Source organism: Cetorhinus maximus, chromosome 14 (assembly GCF_964194155.1).
Source record: "Cetorhinus maximus chromosome 14, sCetMax3.hap1.1, whole genome shotgun sequence".
Lineage (NCBI taxonomy): Eukaryota > Metazoa > Chordata > Chondrichthyes > Lamniformes > Cetorhinidae > Cetorhinus > Cetorhinus maximus.
In genome coordinates this window covers 48,052,845-48,074,511 of record NC_135892.1, presented here as the reverse complement: position 1 = coordinate 48,074,511, position 21,667 = coordinate 48,052,845, and the positions used below count along the sequence as shown (strand labels likewise).

Below are 21,667 nucleotides of genomic sequence, written 5' to 3'. Positions count from 1 at the left end.
ATTACAGAAAGTAAAGGACCCAGGCGGCCGATCTCTGAATATACACTATAAAAGTTCAGTCAGTACGACTCACGCCAGTTAACGTAAATACAGGAGATCCCCATATATTGCGATAGAACCTTGTGTCTTCAAATGAATCCACTTCATTGTCCTAATTCCATGAATTCCATGGGGCAGAGCGGAAAATTGAACATTGGAGAAGTGTAAAGATATCTTGACTATAATTTATGGTTATGAAATATCGCTGAACTGAAAAACGGCGCAGCACCAAATGGATTGATAAAGTCTTTGATTTAAGCAGTTCAGAACCGATGATACCGATGTAAAAAGTAACCTCAACGAGTGACCGGTGTTGCGGTTGGTTTTAAACCTGTACGATTAGCCAATTCTACTTTTCCAGAACTTATTTTATTATTGCTCTAAAATATGTGTGTATGAATTGCAAATGCTTGCCAACGTTTTGTTGAGAGCCTAGACTTTTGGATATTATGCATAAAAGTGTTTTCAGGAATCATTGCTTCTGAAGTATGCCGCAGTTAACGAGTCTGTGGTTAGAAGTGAACTGTTTAAAGTGAACATTCAATACGGCGCTGAGGAAATTAATCCGAACATTCAATTTCAGGACGTTAATGAATGTGAAATGTTGAGGCTACTTTTAAATCAGTATGACCAGTCAATATTCTGTTCTTTTAAGTAATTATATCTTTATTATTTAGTGGTCCGCCGTAATCCAGTTCAGCAATTACTGTCAACTGTAATCAGGGACAACCTTACACTTCTATAGTGTGAAGCTTTCAGTTCTGCCGATCTCATCCTGATGCGCATTATTTATACCAGCAGCTCACACCATCTTTTCCATTTACAGCATTCCTGCTTGAAAGCTCGGCTGCTTTTTGTTTTGTAAATAATGCAGCTCCCTCCCTGTCTACCGGCTCCCGTCGCATTTACTCACATTCCACCTCACTCTTTCTCACGTCAAGATCTGTGCAGCTTTTATTGTTCCTGTGCGGCAATAAACAAAACGGAAATGATGCCTATAAACAAGTGCGGCAAGACAGGCACCGCATCGAGTTTCCCCTCAGAGAGAATAGCAAGCAGAACCATGTCGAGACTCAGCATTTTTGGTGTTTTACTTTTACTGGGCTCGAACTTAAAAGCCATTAAAAATAGTAATAATACCTTATTCGCTGCCCATCCTATCATCATTTTTAGTATCTGTGCAAAAATATGTCAAACATCTCGCACTGTGACTCAGGCAACTGTCCTCGGATCTTTGGGATTCGGTCACGATAAAACTATGTTCAAACGGGGCTCTGTTGAAAGCTTGAGATCGTCTCGAGGTGAAATGACAGAGGCGAGACTAGTGTTTAAAGTGGCGGGGTTTGCGGCGCTTGGCCCCGGGCTGTTTGCTCTCTCTGGCCTCAGATGTTGGGTCTGACAGTTCGGTGGGTTTGTTTGGAGCTGGAAAATAGCGCGATCTGACTGAATGTTTGCTTTGCGTGTTTAACAATGACATTCTCCTAATGAATACTGCCTTTGTGCACTTTTACTGCATCAGACTCTCATTTAGTGAGGAGTCAGTATCCCAAAGAAAGGACAACAGCCCACTTCAGCTCCCTCTTCACCGGAGAGATCAGCGTTGTTTGAAGATGTAATACTTGGCGTGCAACCCTGGGTATGATAAATCGCCACTTTACTATTTGGAAATTTAATTCGAGCCTCACTATATGAACCCTGGCCGTGCATATCTCTAATTGGAACAAAGCTCTTTACTGAATAATGAACTCGTTGGGGATGATGAGACTTCTGTAATAGGAACTAGGTGACCGGTCCCCCACGAGTTTGTAATAACGAGACTAGTTGTGGCCTCAGATGCAGGGACTAATTTACAGCAACCCTTTATCACACACCAATTTTCTCCCACAAGGACTCCCTGACAGACCCCCGCCACCCCCCACCCACCATTGCGCTTTTAAGATATTCATATGGTACTTATGAAAGTGACACATGCACAAGTGTGGGGTATAAACTTGAAGTCCAAAGCAAGCCTGGCAAAAAGTCCTTAAAATCCATATAATTTCCTTAAAGAAACATTCCAAGTCAACACTTTAGTGCTTAGGGAATGAAAATGAAAATATATTCTATGAATGGGAGATGATTTAACAAATCAAACAGTTCAGAATACAGAATGGGAAGTGCAAACAACGGTAAATTAAAGTCGCATTCATTAGCATGCAGGCATTTTTCAGAACTGATTTATAAAGAAACAAATCACTTTAAGATGAAAATTGCGCATAGTTTTAATGCTGTGCTGATTAATGATTCTGATACTGACCAGCCATTCAATTCCCCAAATGTTCAGTCAAGAACTGTTATAAACTGTGATCACCATTGCCTCGGCATCAGTTCCCGACTATGGTGTTGCCAGGATTAGCCTCTCCTCTGAGCTGTTAAGATGTTTCTTTTGGTACCTTACACCCCTTTAAATGTTTTATTGACCAAGTGCTTCGTCATAAACTTTCCTTTTGTTATCCAAAAGGTTATCAGCCAAAGTAAACCAACACTGCAAATTACTTTTCTATTACAATTTTTAATGTTTTTCCCAGCACTGCGTTCCTTCGAAGCATTTTCAAGATAACATTTAGGAGGGAAAACAAGAAAGCTTATGGCGACCAAGCATAACACAGTCGTTAACAGAAAAGAGAGACGGCGGATAGCTCGAAAGTCAAATGGCACATGTACAATGTTGATCAGTTGAATTTGGTACAGCTAGGGACAAGAAAATACTGGGGCTCAAGTGAGAAAAATCCAAAATAATTTCACTGGAAAACTGAAATGAAAAGCTCCTACGCAGCAAAGCAATGTCTGGTCATTTACCGATTGGCAAATTATTTCAATGCAATTCAGAAGATTGAGGGTTTGCAGTGAAATTAAGCCCCATTTTACTATACAAGTGACTCGTATATGCTATACGAGTGCAACGCTCGGTTCACGGAACAAACGATGAACAGAAAGTTGCACACTTTGTACTAGGCAGCAACAATTCTGCATCCCTCTGGGTATCAGAGTTACATATTCGGCTGGGGCTACCTAGTAAAACGCAATTTTAATTTCGAGAGCTCCGTCTAAATCATCTATATTTTCAACTAACAGGTGGGAAAAAGTTTCACGAGTGAAATATCTGTCAAAATCAGGTCCGGTGAGAAAGGACAGCTTTCCTCCATCTCTAGAGGGACGGAATTTGTCAGCGAGCTTCTTTCTCCACAGACGCTGAGTGTTTCCAGCATTATCTGTCTTCACCTACAGTTTCAGCGCCGCCGGCATTTTATTGTTAATTGGAGTTTTCGGTCACTTTAAAAGAATCTTGCTACACTATTATGCATATGCCTAACGCAGGCCAAGTCGATGACAATTGTCAAACAGTGTGGCGCATGGGACGCTTTAATACTCCATCTATTATATATTTGATCCTCTATCTTGTATTTTCTGCGCCCTCCTTTCAGGGCAGGTCGGTGCTTCTGTGATTAATGACGGACCCCAATACTACAACTGCACCTGAGTTTGGATTTAAGTTACTGTCTACAGCTTACATGACTGACGATTAATTAATTGCATGATTTATCTTCCCAAGTCCTGATGTAGGTTTACATTTCCTTTATAAGAATTATTTTACAATAATTTTTTATTTCCTCTAAATTATAGTTATGAACACAGAATCATTCTCATTAAAGCATTTGGTCATGCCACTTCCGACAAAAACCCAAGACAGGAGGGGCTTTGTACTGAAGAACACCCATCTCTGACCACTTATACAGAGAACTTACAAACAATCTTAAAAAAACAAGTTCGCTTTTCCTGCCATTCTTTCGGATTTCCCACGGAGTATAAACATCAAGTCCAAAAAAGAGTCGGAGTGGGGGAAACTCGCAAGAAGTCCTTAAATTAAATAAATGGCTTGAGAAAGGCGACCGGAGTGCAAGTGCTGTCACATGGATGGGGGAGTTACTGGAGTCCATGTGGAAGTAAGTCTGCTGTGTGGAGAAGCATCGTACTGGCTCTCCGACAGCTCGATGCCGGTTCCACTGTCGTACAGGGGCGATCCTGAGGAGGTGGCGCTCACTGAATGAGCCAAAGACGGATAATGAGCCGGGGAACCCCGCAGGAACTGTGAGCTCAGGCCGCTGGACATGCCCCCAGACTGGGACACTGGGGTGATGGTGCTGTTACTGACTGACCACAGGCTCGGATATTGGCTGCAACAAGAAAGAAAGAGCCGTTAAAAGTTATGAAAAGTCGTTAAAAGTTTCAATAGCATCGTTTAGGGGGCGGAACTTTCTTACAAAATATCCATAATGGATGGGATCAGTAATAATAGCGGTGAGGTGGTTCAGTGTAAATATCCTTGCTATTTTGTTAACATGGACCAAGTAATATGCGAACACTCATTAAATCTTCAATTCGGTTGAAGATATTCAACTATCAAGGTTGACCATCAAGGCACAACCTGCCCTCTCAGCAGAAGTTTGATTGCTAAAGGGATATTCCAATAAGGATTAATTTCTTAACTACATTCCATGCTCCTGTGTCAGTCATTCTCTACTGGACAACTACGATAGCAGGGTTTAAAAACAATCTAAGTTAGAAAAAAAACAAAATTTAATTCTTCAAGGAAATGAGTCTACGACTGAAACTGGAGGAAGGCTCCAGCTGAGATGTGGGCTGTACATGGATTGTAACAAATTTCAATTCCGCCTTATGCATTGGATATCAAATGAATTTGAAATTTCATGTCAGCTTTTGGACTCGCCGATTATAATGCCACAGGACCCTCCTGCCGCTTGAGAAACCCTTCACTAGAGTTTTCAACAGAAGAGAAAGCTCATTCGTTATTTAATATCCAGGCTACATGGATATTATAATTTACTAGAAAGTACATTTGTAACGTGTGCCCGTTGAAAATAAAACTTAGTTGCCAAGACAGATATGCATTTGCATCTTGACTTAAGAGGTGCTTGCTCTGATACCACATCTACCTATCACGTTTTTCTCCAATCATTTTGTGGGGAAGTGCAATGAATTATATATATATATTTAATTCACGTGTCAGCATGGATGAAATGTGAATCAATCGAACCGATGTTTAGGTAATTTCGTGGTTTAATTTCTATTTGCTTTAGGCAACAGGTTGAGGTCTAAGTCAATAAAATGGTTTGAAAAACAGTATTAAAGTATTAGCACTGGGGATTTGGTAACACTGGAATTTCTAAATCTCCCCTGAGAAACAGACGGCATCCTTGTTACAATGGAAAGGCCCCCCACCCCCGAAGTTGTGATACATTCACTGAGGTCTTCCTGCCAATGGTCTCGTACCTAGAGCTGGTAGCAGTACCGGTGTTGTGTGCCATGGGCAGCATGCCGGTATGCGTGGAAACCTGCAGACTGGACCAGTTGTCATGGTTGGGAAGCATGGAGAGACAGGCCGAGGAGTTATCCGGATAGCCAGCTACAGAGAAAACCAGAGCAAATTAGCAATGGCACAGATGGCGAAACTGAACATACCACAGAGTGCAGCAAGTCTGCATTCAATGAAATCACCTATAAATAATGACACTGAACATTTTTCCTGCCACCATAAAATTGTTGTACTAAAAGTCATGTTTATAAGTTTGTAAACAAAAAGCAATTTATTTTAATAATACTATGACTTGCATAAAATCGGCTTTACAAAATAGCGCACATCTTGTTCTGTATCAAAATAAATTGTCCAAATAAATTAATATCCAAATAAATTGTCCACTTGAAAGATGCGTGTACGTTTAGAACTTATATTGAGTATTTACCAAATCATTTCTTACCCCAATCATTAGGTACTTTCATTTTTAAACCTTTGTAAAGTGCAAACGAAGTATGTAGTAAATAATGAAGGATATAATAAAGCTACTGCATACAAATAATTGTCTACAGTCAGTAAAATTAAAACAGTGGAATCACTATTGCTTTCTCACTACCAACCTCTTTATCCATCACAATCATTACGTATATTTTATTGCTATTACAATAGTTAATGTTTCTAGAACTTTCCTCTCCTTCTGCTACGTGTTCTTCCTCTACTACATACATCGCTGTGTTGAAAATAGGTCTTGTAACACAGTCTTCTGCACTAACTCTTTTTATTCCCTTGTACCTCAAAAACGGTTACATTTCCTTTCTCCCTCAGTCCTTCCACAATCAGCGGGTTTTCCAAACCAAAGTTTACTCACTGCTTAATTTCCCTCATCCAATTTCTCCTCATAGCCTTGGTTCTATAACACCACTACCTCCATCCCCCACGCCTCTAGCAAGGTAATAACTTTGGGTCCTCACTTTAATTTCTAAATGTTTTTTTTCTTCTTTCATGGGATTTGGGCGTCGCTGGTAGGGCCAGTATTTGCTGCCCATCCCTAATTGCCCTTGAACTGTGTGGCCATTTCAGTGGGCAGTTAAGAGTCAACCACATTGCTGTGGGTCTGGAGTCACATACTGGCCAGACCAGGTAAGGATGGCAGATTTCCTTCCCTAAAGGATCCTAGGTGGGTTTTTTTAAAAAGACAATTGACAATAGTTTTGTGGTTACTGAGACTAGACTAGTTTTCAATTCCAGATTTTCATGAATTAATTGAATTTAAATTCCACCAGCTGCCATGGTGGGATTTGAACCCTTGTCCCCAGAGCATTAGCCTGGGCCTCTGGATTACTAATCCGGTGACATTGCTTAAATCCAGTGGCCTGGCCCCCTAAAAATACTTGCATAACAGGTGACTAAAGTATCATAAATCAGGACCAAGTACTGTTAGGAGTCACGTTTTGAAGGAGACTTATTTAAGTGTTCTATTCAGATAGGATATCATGAAGTTTTCTAAGTGTATTAGTATGACAACAGACACTATGGCCTTTGATATCTAACGTTTCTACAGTGAGCGACGTTTTATGAATATCCTTCACCAGTCGCTGAAAAGTATATCTGGTATATTTTAGAGCAGTATTCCACTTACTGGGGGAGTTGTTTCTGTGTGTGTATGGGCTGGGATATGGTGCAGAGCGGTGGTTCCTAAGGGTGGAGTAACGTTCGCAGCCATGAGGAGTAGAGAGTGAGAGGGGTCCTCCGAACTGAGCGTGAGGATTAGAAGGAGGACACAGAGTACCCGTGCCAGGCAGAAACCAGCTACCTACTGGGGGGAAATAGACATCGAGTCAGAGACAAGCAAAACACAATGCGGTCAGGCGACATAGAAAATCAATGCAAAGCAAATCTCCCAAAAAACTTACATTGGGAATATCCAGATTGTTGACTGTCACTCACATCATCCAGCATTTCCTTGTGATCGCTTCTGGACAAGAAAAGTCCATTAACACAGCGCACAGATTTGTCCATACACAAAGTATTGTAACAGAATATTTTCTTAGTCTCACCTCTCTTTGGAATCGAGGAAGGCTTTTGCAAACGGGTTGTACTTAATTTTAAGAGCTGTGATCTGTAAGCGGGAAAATAAGGTTCATCAGCTTTCGTTCAGTGTTGAGCTGCTGTCGTGAATTGTTTAGTCGTGTAATTCGTAAATAATGTAATTTGCGAATGTTAGTCTTCAGTATTGACAAAAGATGGTGAATAAAATCGAAATGGCCTAAAATGTTAAGGATTGAAAATAATTTTAAGGATTGAATTAAACAGCGACCAGCAACATTTTCATAAGGTCACAGTTTAACCTCAGGACGATTTGCCTTTACCGGTAACCCTCAATAATAACATTTCCGTCCTGGTTTTGTGAAGGTGCAGTGTCAGGTTATTTGTAAGATGTTTACCTCTTCATTCTGGTAGGCGGTCACGGCTATGAACTGAGTTTCCGGGAACGAATGACTGCTGATCATTCTCTGGGGTCCCCCAACTCGCACGATGTGAATTCTGGGCTCGTATTTATGCAGCGAATTCAACATGATCTGCAATTAATATTTAAAAGAAAAATACAAGGTCATTCAGACGTCACCTCCATTTAAATAATATCTATATTGAAATGTTCCTAGTTACTGTAGAAATGTTTCTCCGTAAGGATAGTGTGCCATTGCGTTTCACCATCCCGAGAGTGCGCCAAAATCGCAGTATCCTGTCGATTCCGTGAAATATTTTAAACAATCGACACCATTTAATGTTTCGACATTTAAACTAATAACGCCATTTGATCCTGTTATGTTGCCTCTTGTTTTATACGGCTTTTTAAAAAATGTTGAAATAACTTGCTTTAGCTCATATATCATGAAGCAAATGGCCCGTTAACTCGATAAAGTTCCGTCCACTCAGTTCACGCCGTTCCAGTTCTGTTTCCACTTTCTTTTGGAGATAGTGTAAAAGTCAGGCCACTGCGGAATATCGCGGGGCAGCGTCGAGAAAGTTAAAACCATCAATTTAATTATCGGTATTATTTGCTACTACACGTTGGTGTTAAATAGTTACTGTTACCCGATTGACGAGACAAAACTTATAAAGTGGTTGTCACAATTCTCGAGAGCGTGGCTATTTTACATCATGATTTCGTATCTTCACAGATAATGTGAATCGGTAGGGTTGTAAATAGCTCTGAATTATTTATCAATCCAAGTAAATATAATATCGGGAGGAATTTGGTCTAGTTGAGAAGCTGGTGTGCGCGGAGTGATTGAGTTGGTGAGTAATGCGTTATATCTACAAGATGTACCTGCCCTCCGCCGTTGAGTTTGTTAGTGAGTTTGACTTTACTGAAGGAGACGGGCGCCTTCATCCAGTGCGCCCCGAAGTTGGGGGAGTCTGGGTGGATGTAGACACAGCTCGGGGCCTGAGGCTCCGGTTTGCCACCTGGAACCCACTCCCCATTCACATACTTCCAGCGGTGGTTGTCGGCCGCCACAAAATCCAACACAAACGAGTACATGGCGTTGGGATCCAGCCCTGACACATTCACTTTCAGTACAGGAAACATCCTCCTGAGAACAGCAAAGAAATCAAACCAAGTGAACAAGGGGGGAGGGTACTCGTTATCCATTGCCACAAACTCCCGAGTAATGTGCCTTCTACATGAGCCTGAAAAACGTGCTTGCAAGAGTCATTATCGTTGGTCACATCGGTTATTGCAACATGTAGAAGAAAGATAGTCTCAGTAGGACATGGAGAAGGAAACACAATCACTGTCAGCTTTGGGGTGCTTTGTACCGCTCTAATTACAGAATGTACAAAATAGAACCAGTTATAATTTAGCCCCTTCATTTTCTAAGAGTTTTCAAACCTATATCTCCCACATCCTGCGTAGCGGGGAGGTCAGATGAGAATCCCCAGAGGAAACTCGCCTCTCTGCTCGTACCTACCTGCCATTCTTTGTAACGATCATTTCGTTGGTTAGCTCCTTAAACTTCAACCATAGATCCAGTTCTTCCAGGTTGACTTTCAGCTCTCTCTCGGTGGGATCTCCTTTCTCACTTCCAGCCTGCAGTTCACTCTCCACCGCACTTAGAAGGTGGTCCACCCGGTACTGGCCGCTCTTCCCACTCTCTGTTGCACTGGAACTCATTGTCCTGATCTCGAGAGCCCAATTATTTCTCCCGGTTGGTTCCTACTGTTACAGCAGGGTAGCTAGTGCCTCTGGTCACTATAATCCCTTTTACAGTCTTCTCGTTGCTTCTCATCCATCCCAATAAATACTAATCTATCTGGATGCTGACGTCAGGTAGCGGGTTGGATGGGCTCGGATTGGTTGTGTAGTGCTTTGATCTAAGTGGTTCCGACTGTGATTGGCTAGTGGCGGCCATATCAGTGAAGCTGGTGAAAGCCTCTGAAGTTCCAGCCAGATGTAATTACCAGAAGTTAAATAGAGCTATTTTATGCAAATCTGCAAATGTTTACACCTATATCAAAGCATGGGGTTCAATGAGGAAATGGCTCCTAGGATATAGAGCCCCAGTCTTCTCAAGTGTCTAATCTGTTTGTCATACAATTTTCACACATGTCAGGACTCATTTCAATTGAAATCGGAATATATCAGTAATACGAAACATGGATTGTTAGAAATATTACTCAAATATTAATAATTGATCAGTCAGAACGATTTGTTATTTGTAAGACGATAGCTCCTTACCAAAATATCAAAAGATTGCTCAACTGACGAAGTATTTGATGGATAAATTACTACTTCTATTGTGAATGGCAACTTTCTCTTTGTAACTCATGCAGTATGACCGAAGGTAAGATTTTACAGACATGGGTCATAGACGAACGCACCTCAAAACTGAAATGAAACTCCAGATGGGCCCCAATCGAGTTTCACATTCAAGAAAATTATACCAGTCTCGCGTCTGAGGGGACATGCAACTGCTACGCTCCAAAGTACAGTACCGCTGGGCTAGTGCCCAGGCTTTATTACCTTTCTGTGAGAAAGATACATTCAGAGGTTGAGGTGACAATAACCAGGAAATGGTTAAATGGAACCGTTAATCGGGTTGCTCCTAGAACAATACTCTTTGAAATGACCTACACAGTGGACAGCAAAGCAGTCACCAAACCTTTGGCCGCTATTATTTGGAAGGAAGACTCGAGGAATTGAAAAAAAATCTGCAGCATTCCGTTTACAGTTTCCATATTATGTACATGTTAGATCAGTTGAAGCATCAACCGAAATGTTAACTCTGTTTCTCTCTCCACGGATGCTGTGTTCCCAGCATTTTCCTGGTTTTATTTCAGATTTCCAGTATCCGCAGTACTTTGTTCTTTCTCTATATTCAGATTGTGAGAAGATTCCTCTTTAATATTAGCGTTAAGTGAGAAACAAGTGAAATTGGAAATCTATAAGACAATAACTCTTGAAATGCCCGAGTTAAAATAATTTATTAGCATCGTCATAACTTCTTGAATTGGAAAGGTTGGGGAAATATTACCGCACACCATGGTATGCTTTCCATATCTAACGCACACCGGATGGGCGAGCCGGATAGGATAGAGTTTTGATGACGTATGGCCTTGGGAGGAAAATGATGGATTAACCATGGTGGGGCAGAAAGAACGTCTGGAGGTTCACTCGGCATCAAATGAAAGCGAAAAAAAGCAAAAAAGCAAAAAAACTGCGGATGCTGGAAATCCAAAATAAAAATCCAGACCTGCTGAGTTTTTCCAGGTATTTTTATTTTTGTTTCAAATGAAAGCGGTTCATTGTGAATAAAGACTGAGGCTGCCCCTCAGGTATAAAACCAAAAAGGCTCTTTTCTATTGACCACCAAAAGGGGAAGCAATTTGTTTTGGGGTCCGATGGTAATTTCAGGCTGGTTCTCATGAGCGAGTACTGCAGGGACAGCTATAGAGCTTTTGACTGTGGGCTGCAGTGCATGACAGTTTACAGCCAAAAAAAACTTCCTTCAGCCCTTCCAGATCATCGCTATAAACATTGGCCAGAGGGAGGGCGAAGAGAAACATTTATCTCGCTGAACTTTATAATACACCTCATACCTAATCTGATTCTTCCCTGTGTACCGGATTCCACTACATTATTTTAATGGTGGCACAATGTGAAGTGAAAAAGCTAATAGACATGTCATATTGGAGTGTGAGTAGTGATGACTGTTTTGCTGCTTTTGATCACTCTAACTTTATGTTACTGAGACAAATCAATGCTACTTTGATCTAAGAATGTCAATGATTTGCATTCCACTATCAATGTTGCTTCACGTTAAAATGATCGAGAGCATCGATTGCTACAAGACAACCGGTTCACTGTCTGTACAGAGCACTGTGTGGATCATTTCAAAAGAAGATCATGTGAATTGTTTTAATTCAGCGGTAGATTACTGGAAAGTAAATTGCACAGATTGACCGAAATATATGAGATCTTCCGAAAATTTGGAATACTTTGTTATTTGTTTCCCCCGGAAGACAAGGCCACAAGATGTGTATTTAAACACAGACGTTTGTATTGTTGCTACTTTGAATTGTTTCTTCGATGTCAGCCTTAGTTAGAGTTCTGCCCCTGAAGATTCCCCATCTGGACAACTCCCATCATTACCTTTAAGAAACAATATTTTAAAAAACTCGGCGAGGGGCGGGGGGGAGAGTGATTGGGACTTACACCTTATTCATATCACATCGCCTAAATTTTTGTATTTAACCAACCATCAAGTGTATTTAGGCTTTATGATGAAATAAATTGTGATACACTTCATGTTTAATTTTTACTAGTCTGGATGCTCCCTTTTTCTGCCCATGTTGGGTTAGTAGACTGAAATGTCTGCATGAGATGTGACAATGTCCAAAGATTGCAATTAATTACAGACCAAATCCACTTGGCTGTGGGTCTCTGTGTTGAGTCTCTATATCAAGGGATCAGACATCTCAAAGATCCTTTCAGGCACCCAACAATGACATCATCAGATTCCTTCCACCAAGATTGGCATAAGATTTGGAGTGATTGAAATAGTTACCGAGTATATGTCAAATTCAATTTGTGCTCAAGTTTCGCTCTAAACGTTGGCAAGACTCACTTCTTGGAACGCGAGAACCAGGAAAGATTGCGCGGTCCACAAACCAGAGTGAAAAATATATTAAAAAACCACAAACAAAACGCTTTTCAAAACGTTTGAAGTAATTGATGTATTTGTTTCCAATCTAATGACAGGTTTTGGCGCTCGTTATTAAAATGTAAATCACTCAGCAGAGATGCCTTGTGAATTGAAGTACACTTAAAACGAACAAATTTACTCGATTGCCAGAGTTCCGTACAGTTAGCTGTTCCTGGCCTTCTTCGTGAGCGATACACTTTGGAACATCTACACTCGAACAAAGTTCTTGGTGTTATGACCGGCTTCATTTCATTGAAATGGTGGCATAGTCCAGTTCTTAAGATAAAGCCCAGAAAGTTACATATCTCCCTTTCTCACTCTGCGGGTCAGTCAAAATTATATTGTGCGATTACAGGGAAAAAAGCTCTGATATTAGGGTTCGGTTCACCAGCAATAGACTTCTTATTCGAAAGCTTTTACAAATGAAAGATAAATACTTTATAGTAAAACAAAAACAGAATTACCTGGAAAAACTCAGCAGGTCTGGCAGCATCGACGGAGAAGAGTCGACGTTTCGAGACCTCATGACCCTTCAACAGAACTGAGTAAAGTTAGGAGAGGGGTGAAATATAAGCTGGTTTAAGGTAAGAGGAGGTAAGAATCCAGAGGGAGGAGTCCAGGTGGAGGGAGAATATTGGAGGTGGGTAAAAGGATCCGTTGAACGGGGAGAGGACTCCTGCCCAAAGAAGTGAGCACGGAGACGAAGACGGCGGAAGAAGAAAGTTCAGCATCGTGCCGAGCCCGAAATTCATTGAGATGAGGGCGTAAGGATATGAAACTAAGTCCTTTGTTGAGCACTGAACGTTGTGTTTTTGTTTTGGATTTCCAGCATCCGCAGTTTTTTGTTTTTATCTTTATAGTAAAAGCCGATCTTAATATACTGTGCTACTATTATCAACAACACTTTACCAGAAGTCACAATTCTGAATGGTGCCGCAGTACATTACTGCTGATGCCGTTAAGTGAAGGGCCTTTCCTCAATTTACCTCACTGAGGAACCAGATATTATAAATTCCTGCAATCAACACCTTAAGATGTGTTGTGGGAGCAGATTGTGTGGAAAGCCATTGGGTTTTACCATTCTGCCTTGGAGGGCAGCAGGGCTTCCTTTAATATCAGAGACGTCTCCATATAGAAAAGTGCTCCATTACAGCATTATCATCATGGAAATCTGTGGGTCAAAGGATCAAATTCTACATAGGTTTCTTAGGGAGAGAGAGATGGTTATCTAGAGCCACTCTCAGGTAATTCAACCATTGGCTTCATAGCAATACTGTCAAAATCCTGAGAGCAGATTACCAGGGATGTTGCGAATGATTCACCAATGAGAAAGGGCAGAGAAAAAAATAAATAGATATAGAATTTACCCATCTGTCTAATCTAACATATATGCATATGCACGAACCGGCACACCTCCAGACGTCCATAGCACTCTGATGCAAATTTCTGTCAATGTTTCTTTGGTTGTCTAGTTTGGGGAGAATTTTCGTGCAACTCAAACATGATTCCTGGTGGGCCGAGGAGAAGCTCAACTGCCAATATAATCTTCTACTGAAATTGATTCTCTTATAAAGGGAGCCCTACTTTAGTGGGCAGCTAAGTAATCTCCATCAGCCATCATCATCATGTTAATGAATTGATCTCCCCGACCCCAAACATTAGCTTGGATTAAAAACCTGAACATCACTCATACACAGAAGATAATATTATCGGCAAGTTTAAGCCTATTGTTCTGAAATATGTAATTTAAACATTTTTTTAATTACAATATTAATCTCAAAATGGATTCTTACGATTGCCTGAGGTTGGAACTTTCGCTTTGCAGATATTGTGGCTCTGATACTTCATGTCGGTTGGCAGTCTTGCTGTACATTTTACTTATAAAATGACTTACTAGACTGATGGGGTCAGAAGGGGAGATCTTCGGTGGCTAATCTGCTTCATGTCTGCAGATTATTGAGATTGAGGGTTTTCAGCCCCAGAAAGTCAGTTAGTTATTGCCAATCGACATGAAGCATCGGAACCACAGTTAGAGCTCTAATCTCAAGCAATCGTAAGAATTCATTTTGAGATTAATATTGTTTCTACTGCAATAAAACCATTTTATAATGGCAGATTTCAGAACAATAAGATTACACTTACCTATAAAATTATCTTCTGTGTCTGAGTAATGTTTTTCAGGTTGTTATTCTAAACTGATGTTTGAGGTTGATATTCCTGCCAGAACTGTCACTTGAAATAAATTAGCAACTGCACCTGGATTTTCACCACACAATGCTGCAGTTTACGCGTGTACAATGCGGGGAATCTCTCATCTGTGTAACAACTGAAAATGTGTTTTTAATATAATTTATGGCCAAGAATTTACTGTCAAAATAATGGCGAGGCTATTGGTGTTCATCCTTATTTATGCGCAAATACTACAGAAATTTCGGGCGAAGACAGATGCATGGCTAAACATGGAAATCCGAAAGTTGCCTTTAGACTTTAGGTTTTATAGAAAAGCATCTTGTTGACCGGTTCCCTCAATGACGTGCATTGGCAGCATGAAGTTCCTGCATTTGCACTGTAGATATGAATTAAACACAACTCAGAAAATTAAGTTGTATCCATGTTGGTCTAAGTACCCTTTTAATTAATTAGCTATTACAAGTGTGCAATCTCATCCCTGCAGGTTTTATTATTGGAAATTTTTTAAATGTAAATTTTAAAATTAAACTTTTTTTAGCTTTCCATCCTGTCTTTTTTTTGCCAGATCTTAATCCAATCTCTCTCTCTCTCTTCCCCCCACACCACTCCCCTCCACACACACACACACACACACTTTATTTCTCTTTCGGTATGAGCAGCTAGGAACTAAATTAAAAAGCAAAATCTTTGGATCACCATGTAAGTCACAAACAAATTGGCAAATAGAAACATAGAGAAATGGAAGTAGGAGTAGGTCACTTGTTCCTTCGAGCCTGCTCTGCCATTCAATATGATCATGGCTGATGTTCTATCTCAATGCCAAACTCCTGCTCTCTCCCCATACCCCTTGATTCCCAAATGGTAAATAAGATTAGAGAGTTGAATGCGTGGCTCAAAGATTGATGTGGGAGAAATGCGTTTTGATTCACAGAGCACTGGCACCAGTAATGGGGAAAGAGGCAGCTGTACCATGGGGATGGACTTCACCTGACCAACACTGGGACCAGTATCCTGGAAAATCATATGACTGTAGAGAGGGTTTTAAACTAAATGGTAGGGTGGGGGAAGGTTCATGTGAGGGGAGATTTAGAAAGTTAAGAAGAAAGGATAAGGTAATAGTGTAGGGTAGCAATATGGATAATAATAATTAAAGTATTTCAGAAAGAGACAGAGCATACAAACAGAAATGTGCACCAGCAAATAAGGTCAGAGTAGGGAAGAAATGGTAAAAAGAATTAAAGGCACTTTATACTGAATGCTTGGAGTATTTGTAACAAGGTGGATGAGTTGCTAACACAGATAGAAATACATTAGTATGATATGATAGCTAGTACACAGGTATGGTTGCAAATTGACCATGGTTGGGCCTGAATATTGATGAGTATTTAATATTTCAGAAGGACAGGAAGAAAGGAAAAGGAGGTGTGGTAGCTCTGTTAATAAAGGATGAGATCAGTACAGTAGTGAGAAATGATCTTGGTTCAAAGGATCAAAATATAGAATCAGTTTGGGTGGACAGGGCCGGTACAAGAGTATTAGGCACCCTAGGTGAACCTTCAGCCTTGCAAACACCCTCCCCCCAACAAATTAACTTTTGAAAATGAATACAGTAAAATGGTGCAAACACTTGTTCCCCATCAGTTCCGCTGTCACACAACTGCTAAAAGTTGTCAAACTCATGAGTTATCCGTGACCTGCCCTCGCTCTGGTCTCAGCCTCCCACTGTTTTGCAGCACCATGTTCCCTTGACGCCCCTCACTAGATTCACGCACTCCATTCCTGCATCTCTTGTGATACTTCAACTCTCACATCGCCACAAGGTCACGCAGGAGCTTTCTGACTGGATGAAAATGCAGAACTCTTAGCTCACTGGCCTTTTTGATTAACCAGCATCACCCATTCTCTGTGTATGCTGAAGCCTGTTTGTTTACTTAAGTAGTTTCATGAATAGACAAACTTTTCAACAACAAAAAACTTTTACACTAACCTTTTTAGATTTATATTTTCTAATCGATTTTGATCTAATGTATGAATAATTTCATTTGCATGGTGAACTTTAAAACACAGTGCTTATTTGAATTTAATATCAGAATGTCATTATTTAAATTTATGGATGAAATATTAATTTGAATTCATTTTACCTGTGTGACTGAGCAGATGTTCACTGGCATTAGGGTGAGGGGAGACAGGAAGATGCAGATGCAGGCAAAGTAACTGCCCCTTGCCATTGTTTCTCAGTTTTAGTATATTTTCAAGCATGGTTCTAATATTTTTAAACATTAACTGTATTTCACTAAGAATCCATTAATTAATGAATCCAGCCGTCTTTACAAAACTCCTTGTTTCATATGGAGATTTCTGCTCTCATGGAGCTGGCCTATATCTTTTCTTCCCTCTATCTCTCTCTTAAACTCTGTCTCTGTTTCTCTCTCTCTCTCTGACTCTCCCTTTGTGTGTGTCCCTCTCTCCTTGACTCTAGCTGTCTTTCTGTGCTCTCTCCTATATCTCCTTCAGTCCTGATTGTGCTGTATGTGTGTCTCTATCCTCATCTGTTTGTGTTTCTCCCTCTTTCTGTTTGTTCTCCGTGTGCGTGTGTCTCTCTCTCTCCCTGTGTGTGTGTCTCGCTCTCTCTGTCTATGCTAATAACTGTCTATCTATTGGTTATTCATTGACCCCAGGTTAGAGTCTCCTCCCTTGTAAAGTTTATTTTTCTCTCCCTCTAACTCAGTTCCAGCCTCCTCCAAGCTGCTAACTTGTAACTGCAAACCTGCAGCCTCTCTGCATTCATTCAACTTTTCCAACATGTTCAAGTACTGTATGTTCATGAGAAGCTCTGATAGAACAGGCAACTCCTTCCAAACACAATCACAACACACTGAACCTAGAGAGACAGAATCTGTGATTGGAAGAGAAGCTCTGTCTCTCCTGCAGTTGCTGCTCCTCCAATCACAACTCTGCAGTCAGTTCCCACTCTCAGAAACTGACTGAAACTGACAATTGCTGAGGGTGGGCATTGCTGCTTCCCTTAGGGCAGCTTCATGCTTGGCTTGCTTTTAAGGAAAATTGAACTGTCAGTTTCACTGAAAGTTGCTCTCAGTGGTAACTGCTGCCTCCAACCTTTGGGCACCTTTGTGAGGTTCTGGCTGGCTTTCGGTTCTGATTTTTTTTTAAAGTCTACAGAATTTTGCTTAGTTTCATGAATAGACAAGCAACTTTTAAGCAACAAAGGTGACTGCCTGGTTTGCCTAGTGCTTGCACCAGCACCAAAGCAGGTGGAGATAAGAAGAAACAAAGAAGTTACTGGTGGGAGTGGTTTATAGGCCACTATAGGAAAGAGTATAAATCAAGAAATAATGGGGACTGAATGGGACTACAAAGGGACTGAAATTATCATTGGGGATTTTAATTGTTATATAAATTAGACAAATCAAATTGAGAAAGGTAGCCTGGAGGATGTGTCATGGACAGTATTTGGGATAGTTTCTTAGAACAATATGTTCTGGAACCAACAAAGGAATGGGCTATTTTAAACCTGGTATTGTGTATTGAGACAGGATTCATTAATGACCTCATAGTAAAGGATCCCCTAGGTAAGTGTGATCAAAATATGATAGAATTTCATACTCAGTTTGAGGGTGAGAAATGTGGGTCTGAAACTAGTATCTCAAACTTAAATAAAGGCAATTATAAGGGCACAAGGACAGAATTTGCTAAAATGGAATGGGAAAATAGGTTAAAAGGTAAGATGGTAGAGAAGCAATGGCAGACATTTAAGGAGATATTTCATACTCTCAACAAAGATATATTCCATTGAGAAAGGAAGACGCTACAAGAAGGATGCACCATCTGTGGCTAATTAAGGAAGTTAAGGACGGTATCAAATTGAGAGAAAAGATGTACAATGCAGCAAAGTTTAGTGGTAGTTCAGAAGATTAGGAAAATTTTTAGAAACCAGCAAAGGATGACTGAAAGAAAAGAGAGAAATTGGAATATTAAAGAAAACTAGCAAGAAATATAAAAACAGACAATAAAAGCTTCTACAGGTATATAAAAACCAAAAGAGTAGCTAAAGTGTATGTTAGTCCCTTAGGTGATGAGACTGGGGAATTAATGGGAAACCAGGAAGTGGCAGAGATGTTGAACAAATATTTTGTATCTGTCTTCACAGAAGAAGGCAAAAAAGCATTCCAAGAATAGTAGAAAAGCAGGGTGCAAAAGGGAGGGAGGAACTTAATACAACCATGATCACCAGAGAAAAAGTACTAGGAAAACTAATGGTATAAAAGGCTGACACGTACCCTGAATGTGATTGCTTGCATCCTAGGGCCTTAAAAGAAGTGGCTGCAGAGATCGTGGATGCATTAGTTGTAATCTTCTATAATTTCCTAGACTCTCCAGTTATTGTGATTGTATTAAGTTTCTCATTCCTCTAAACTTCAATTTTTACAGGTCCAACCTGTTAAACTTTTCCTCATAAGGCAACCCCTTCATCCCAGGAACCAGCCTGGTGAACCTTTTCTGAACTGCTTCCAATGCAAGGATATCCCTCCTTAAGTAAGGTCCCAGAAGATTGGAAAACCACAAATGTAACACCACTAATCATGAAAGGAAGGAGACAGAAAGCTCAAAACTATAGGCCAGCTAGTCTAACATCTGTCAACGGGAAAATTATAAAATCGATTAGTAAAGATGTAGTAGCAGGACATTTAGAAAATCATAACACAGTCAGGCAGAGTCGACCTGGTTTTGTGAAAGGGAAATCATGTTTGAGGATGCAACAAGCAGGGCAGATAAAGAGGTGGATAAAGGGGAACCAGTAGATGTAGTGTACTTGGATTTCCAAAAGGCATTCGATAAGTTGCCATAAGAAAGGTCTCATGGTGGTTCACAGGAGCTCAAGGCATTGGATGTGATGTATTAGCGTGGATAGTGGACTGGCTAACTAACAGGAAACAGAGGGTGGAATCATCCCAGATTTGCACTAAGTGCAGTAGCAAGTGGGAAAAAGGACGTTCTACCCACCAGCTGCAATGGCAGCTTTTCACACCGTATCAACCTAATCCTGACTCATTAATTATGCAACCACAGGAAACACCCTGTCTCACTGGAGAACCGCCTCTGAATCACTCGCCAAGCCATTACCACACCATTTCCTCACTCCAAGTGCCATATTTAAACTGCAGCCATTCACACAGTTCTCAATGCTTGCAGCCCAGGACTGCTCCAGTGACGACATGGCCCCAAAAACCAGGTTCAGTGGCTAATCACTGGAAAGCCTTTAGAAGCCGTCTGTGATGTCCTCCGCCCCTCCGCTCTGGCCACAAGAGATCCAGCAATCTCACCACTCCAGCTTGGGAGGCAGTGACAGTGGTGGTCAATGCCAACTCTGCACAGAAGATGTTGGCTATCCAGTGCAGAAGGAGGATGTATGATCTCATCCATGCTGTCAGGAAAAGGCAACCATCTCATCATTCTAAACTCACTTACTCACAAGCCCATCACAAATTCACTGGCATCTCACTCACTGCCAGCTCAAGGGGCATCACCACCCATTCTCACACACACTCTCACATTTCCATCTGGCCTCATCTCCTCTGGAGGCTGCCTCCTCAGCCCCTACTATCTTGAGGCCATTTGCACAGATCAACAAGTGCCCCCCAACACATGCACACCCTGGGATATTCCGATTCCCCAGTGCAGCCCTCGCCCTGCAGCCTCTTCCCTTACCTGAGGCTTCTTCTTCCCCCTTCCCCAAGCAAACCCTAGCCCTGCAGCCATTGAAAAGCTTTACGCTTAAAAGCCTTACCAGGTCTTACGCCTGGTCTGGTAGGTAGGGACCTGTCCATGAGCCCCTCTAAAAGTGATGGGTTGCTGCCTGTGAAGCCTGGTGCTGATGACCACGGGTGCTGCCCAAAGCAAGGTGGGGGGGCAAACAAACCTCGAAGTCCCGAGTGAAGTGCAGCCCAATAGGTGCACGTTGCTCATGTACAATTCTGAAACACGTCGGTGTTTGCCCAGATGATCCAGCGTGGGGGGATGATTCTGGTGGGCAGAGGTTACAATGATATGCTGATGTATTAAAATGACGTTCCTGATGTCCGGCAGCGGGAAACACAGGATGGTTGGGTGGAGATTGATGGGTGGAGCGGATGATCGCAAACTAGATTCACGACATCGTGAAACTGATTTTTGGCCTTCCCACCATATTGTCTGCTCACGCCCGCCATGATGCCCAACGCCAACGGGAATGGAAAATTCCGGCCAGAGACTGAATAGATGGATAATTTTCACATTGACAAACAGTGGCTAATGGAGTGCCATAGGGATCAATGCTGGGTCCTCAACTATTTACGATCTATATTAATGATTTGGATGAAGGGACCGACTGTATTGCTGCCAAATTTGATGATAATACAAAGATAGGTGTGAAAGCGAGTTGTGAGGAGGATACAAAGAGTCTGCAAAGAGATACAGATAGGTTAAGTGCATGAGAAAAAATTGGCAGATGGAATATAACATATGAAAATGTGAGGCTGTCCACTTTGGCAGGAAGATGAGAAAAGTAGAATATTATTTAAATGGAGAGAGACTGCACATGCTTAATATTTCCAAGGATGTGTACACTGACAATGCCCAGCTTTACCCCACAATCACTTCACTCAACTGCCCATGAGTCATCTCCCTATAGATGACAGAGTGCTGGTGCTGGAGGAGAGTGTGCCTATCCAGGCAGATTGCCTCAGGTATTTGTGCTATGGTGCATAGTGGCCTGATGCATTGGGGCCCCCAATCAGTCCCCTACTTGCATCTGTCAAGGTCACTGTGGCCCTGCTTTTTTTATGCATTAATGGCATCAGGCAGGTTACGGATGCCCTAT

The 21,667-nt window shown here is 41.3% G+C and overlaps 1 protein-coding gene across 3 annotated transcripts; it reads right to left on the bottom strand.

Annotated features, from left to right (window-relative positions):
• Nucleotides 1–3,985: 3,985 nt before the first annotated feature.
• tbxtb (T-box transcription factor Tb) lies at nt 3,986–9,569 on the bottom strand. Of its 3 annotated transcripts, none has more exons than XM_078557600.1 (8): nt 9,367–9,569; nt 8,724–8,988; nt 7,837–7,971; nt 7,450–7,511; nt 7,306–7,367; nt 7,032–7,208; nt 5,371–5,503; nt 3,986–4,253 (listed from the first exon to the last, which is right to left on the bottom strand). In XM_078557600.1, the coding sequence occupies exons 1-8, from the start codon at nt 9,567–9,569 to the stop codon at nt 3,986–3,988; spliced, it is 1,305 nt and encodes a 434-aa protein (XP_078413726.1). The 3 variants fall into 3 exon arrangements, with proteins under 3 accessions (XP_078413726.1, XP_078413727.1, XP_078413728.1); XM_078557601.1 differs by having other exon boundaries at nt 7,032–7,205; XM_078557602.1 differs by lacking the exon at nt 7,032–7,208.
• Between the last annotated feature and the right edge of the window lie 12,098 nt (nt 9,570–21,667).

What these genes read in the sequence shown, in the direction of transcription:
- tbxtb (XM_078557600.1), bottom strand. Translation starts at nt 9,569, where the DNA reads ATGAGTTCCAGTGCAACAGAGAGTGGGAAGAGCGGCCAGTACCGGGTG. An exon ending in TTCCTCGATTCCAAAGAGAG is followed by an intron (nt 7,368 to 7,449) that starts GTGAGACTAAGA and finishes TTTCTTGTCCAG; the next exon opens with AAGCGATCACAAGGAAATGC. An exon ending in ACACAGAAACAACTCCCCCA is followed by an intron (nt 5,504 to 7,031) that starts GTAAGTGGAATA and finishes TTTTCTCTGTAG; the next exon opens with CTGGCTATCCGGATAACTCC.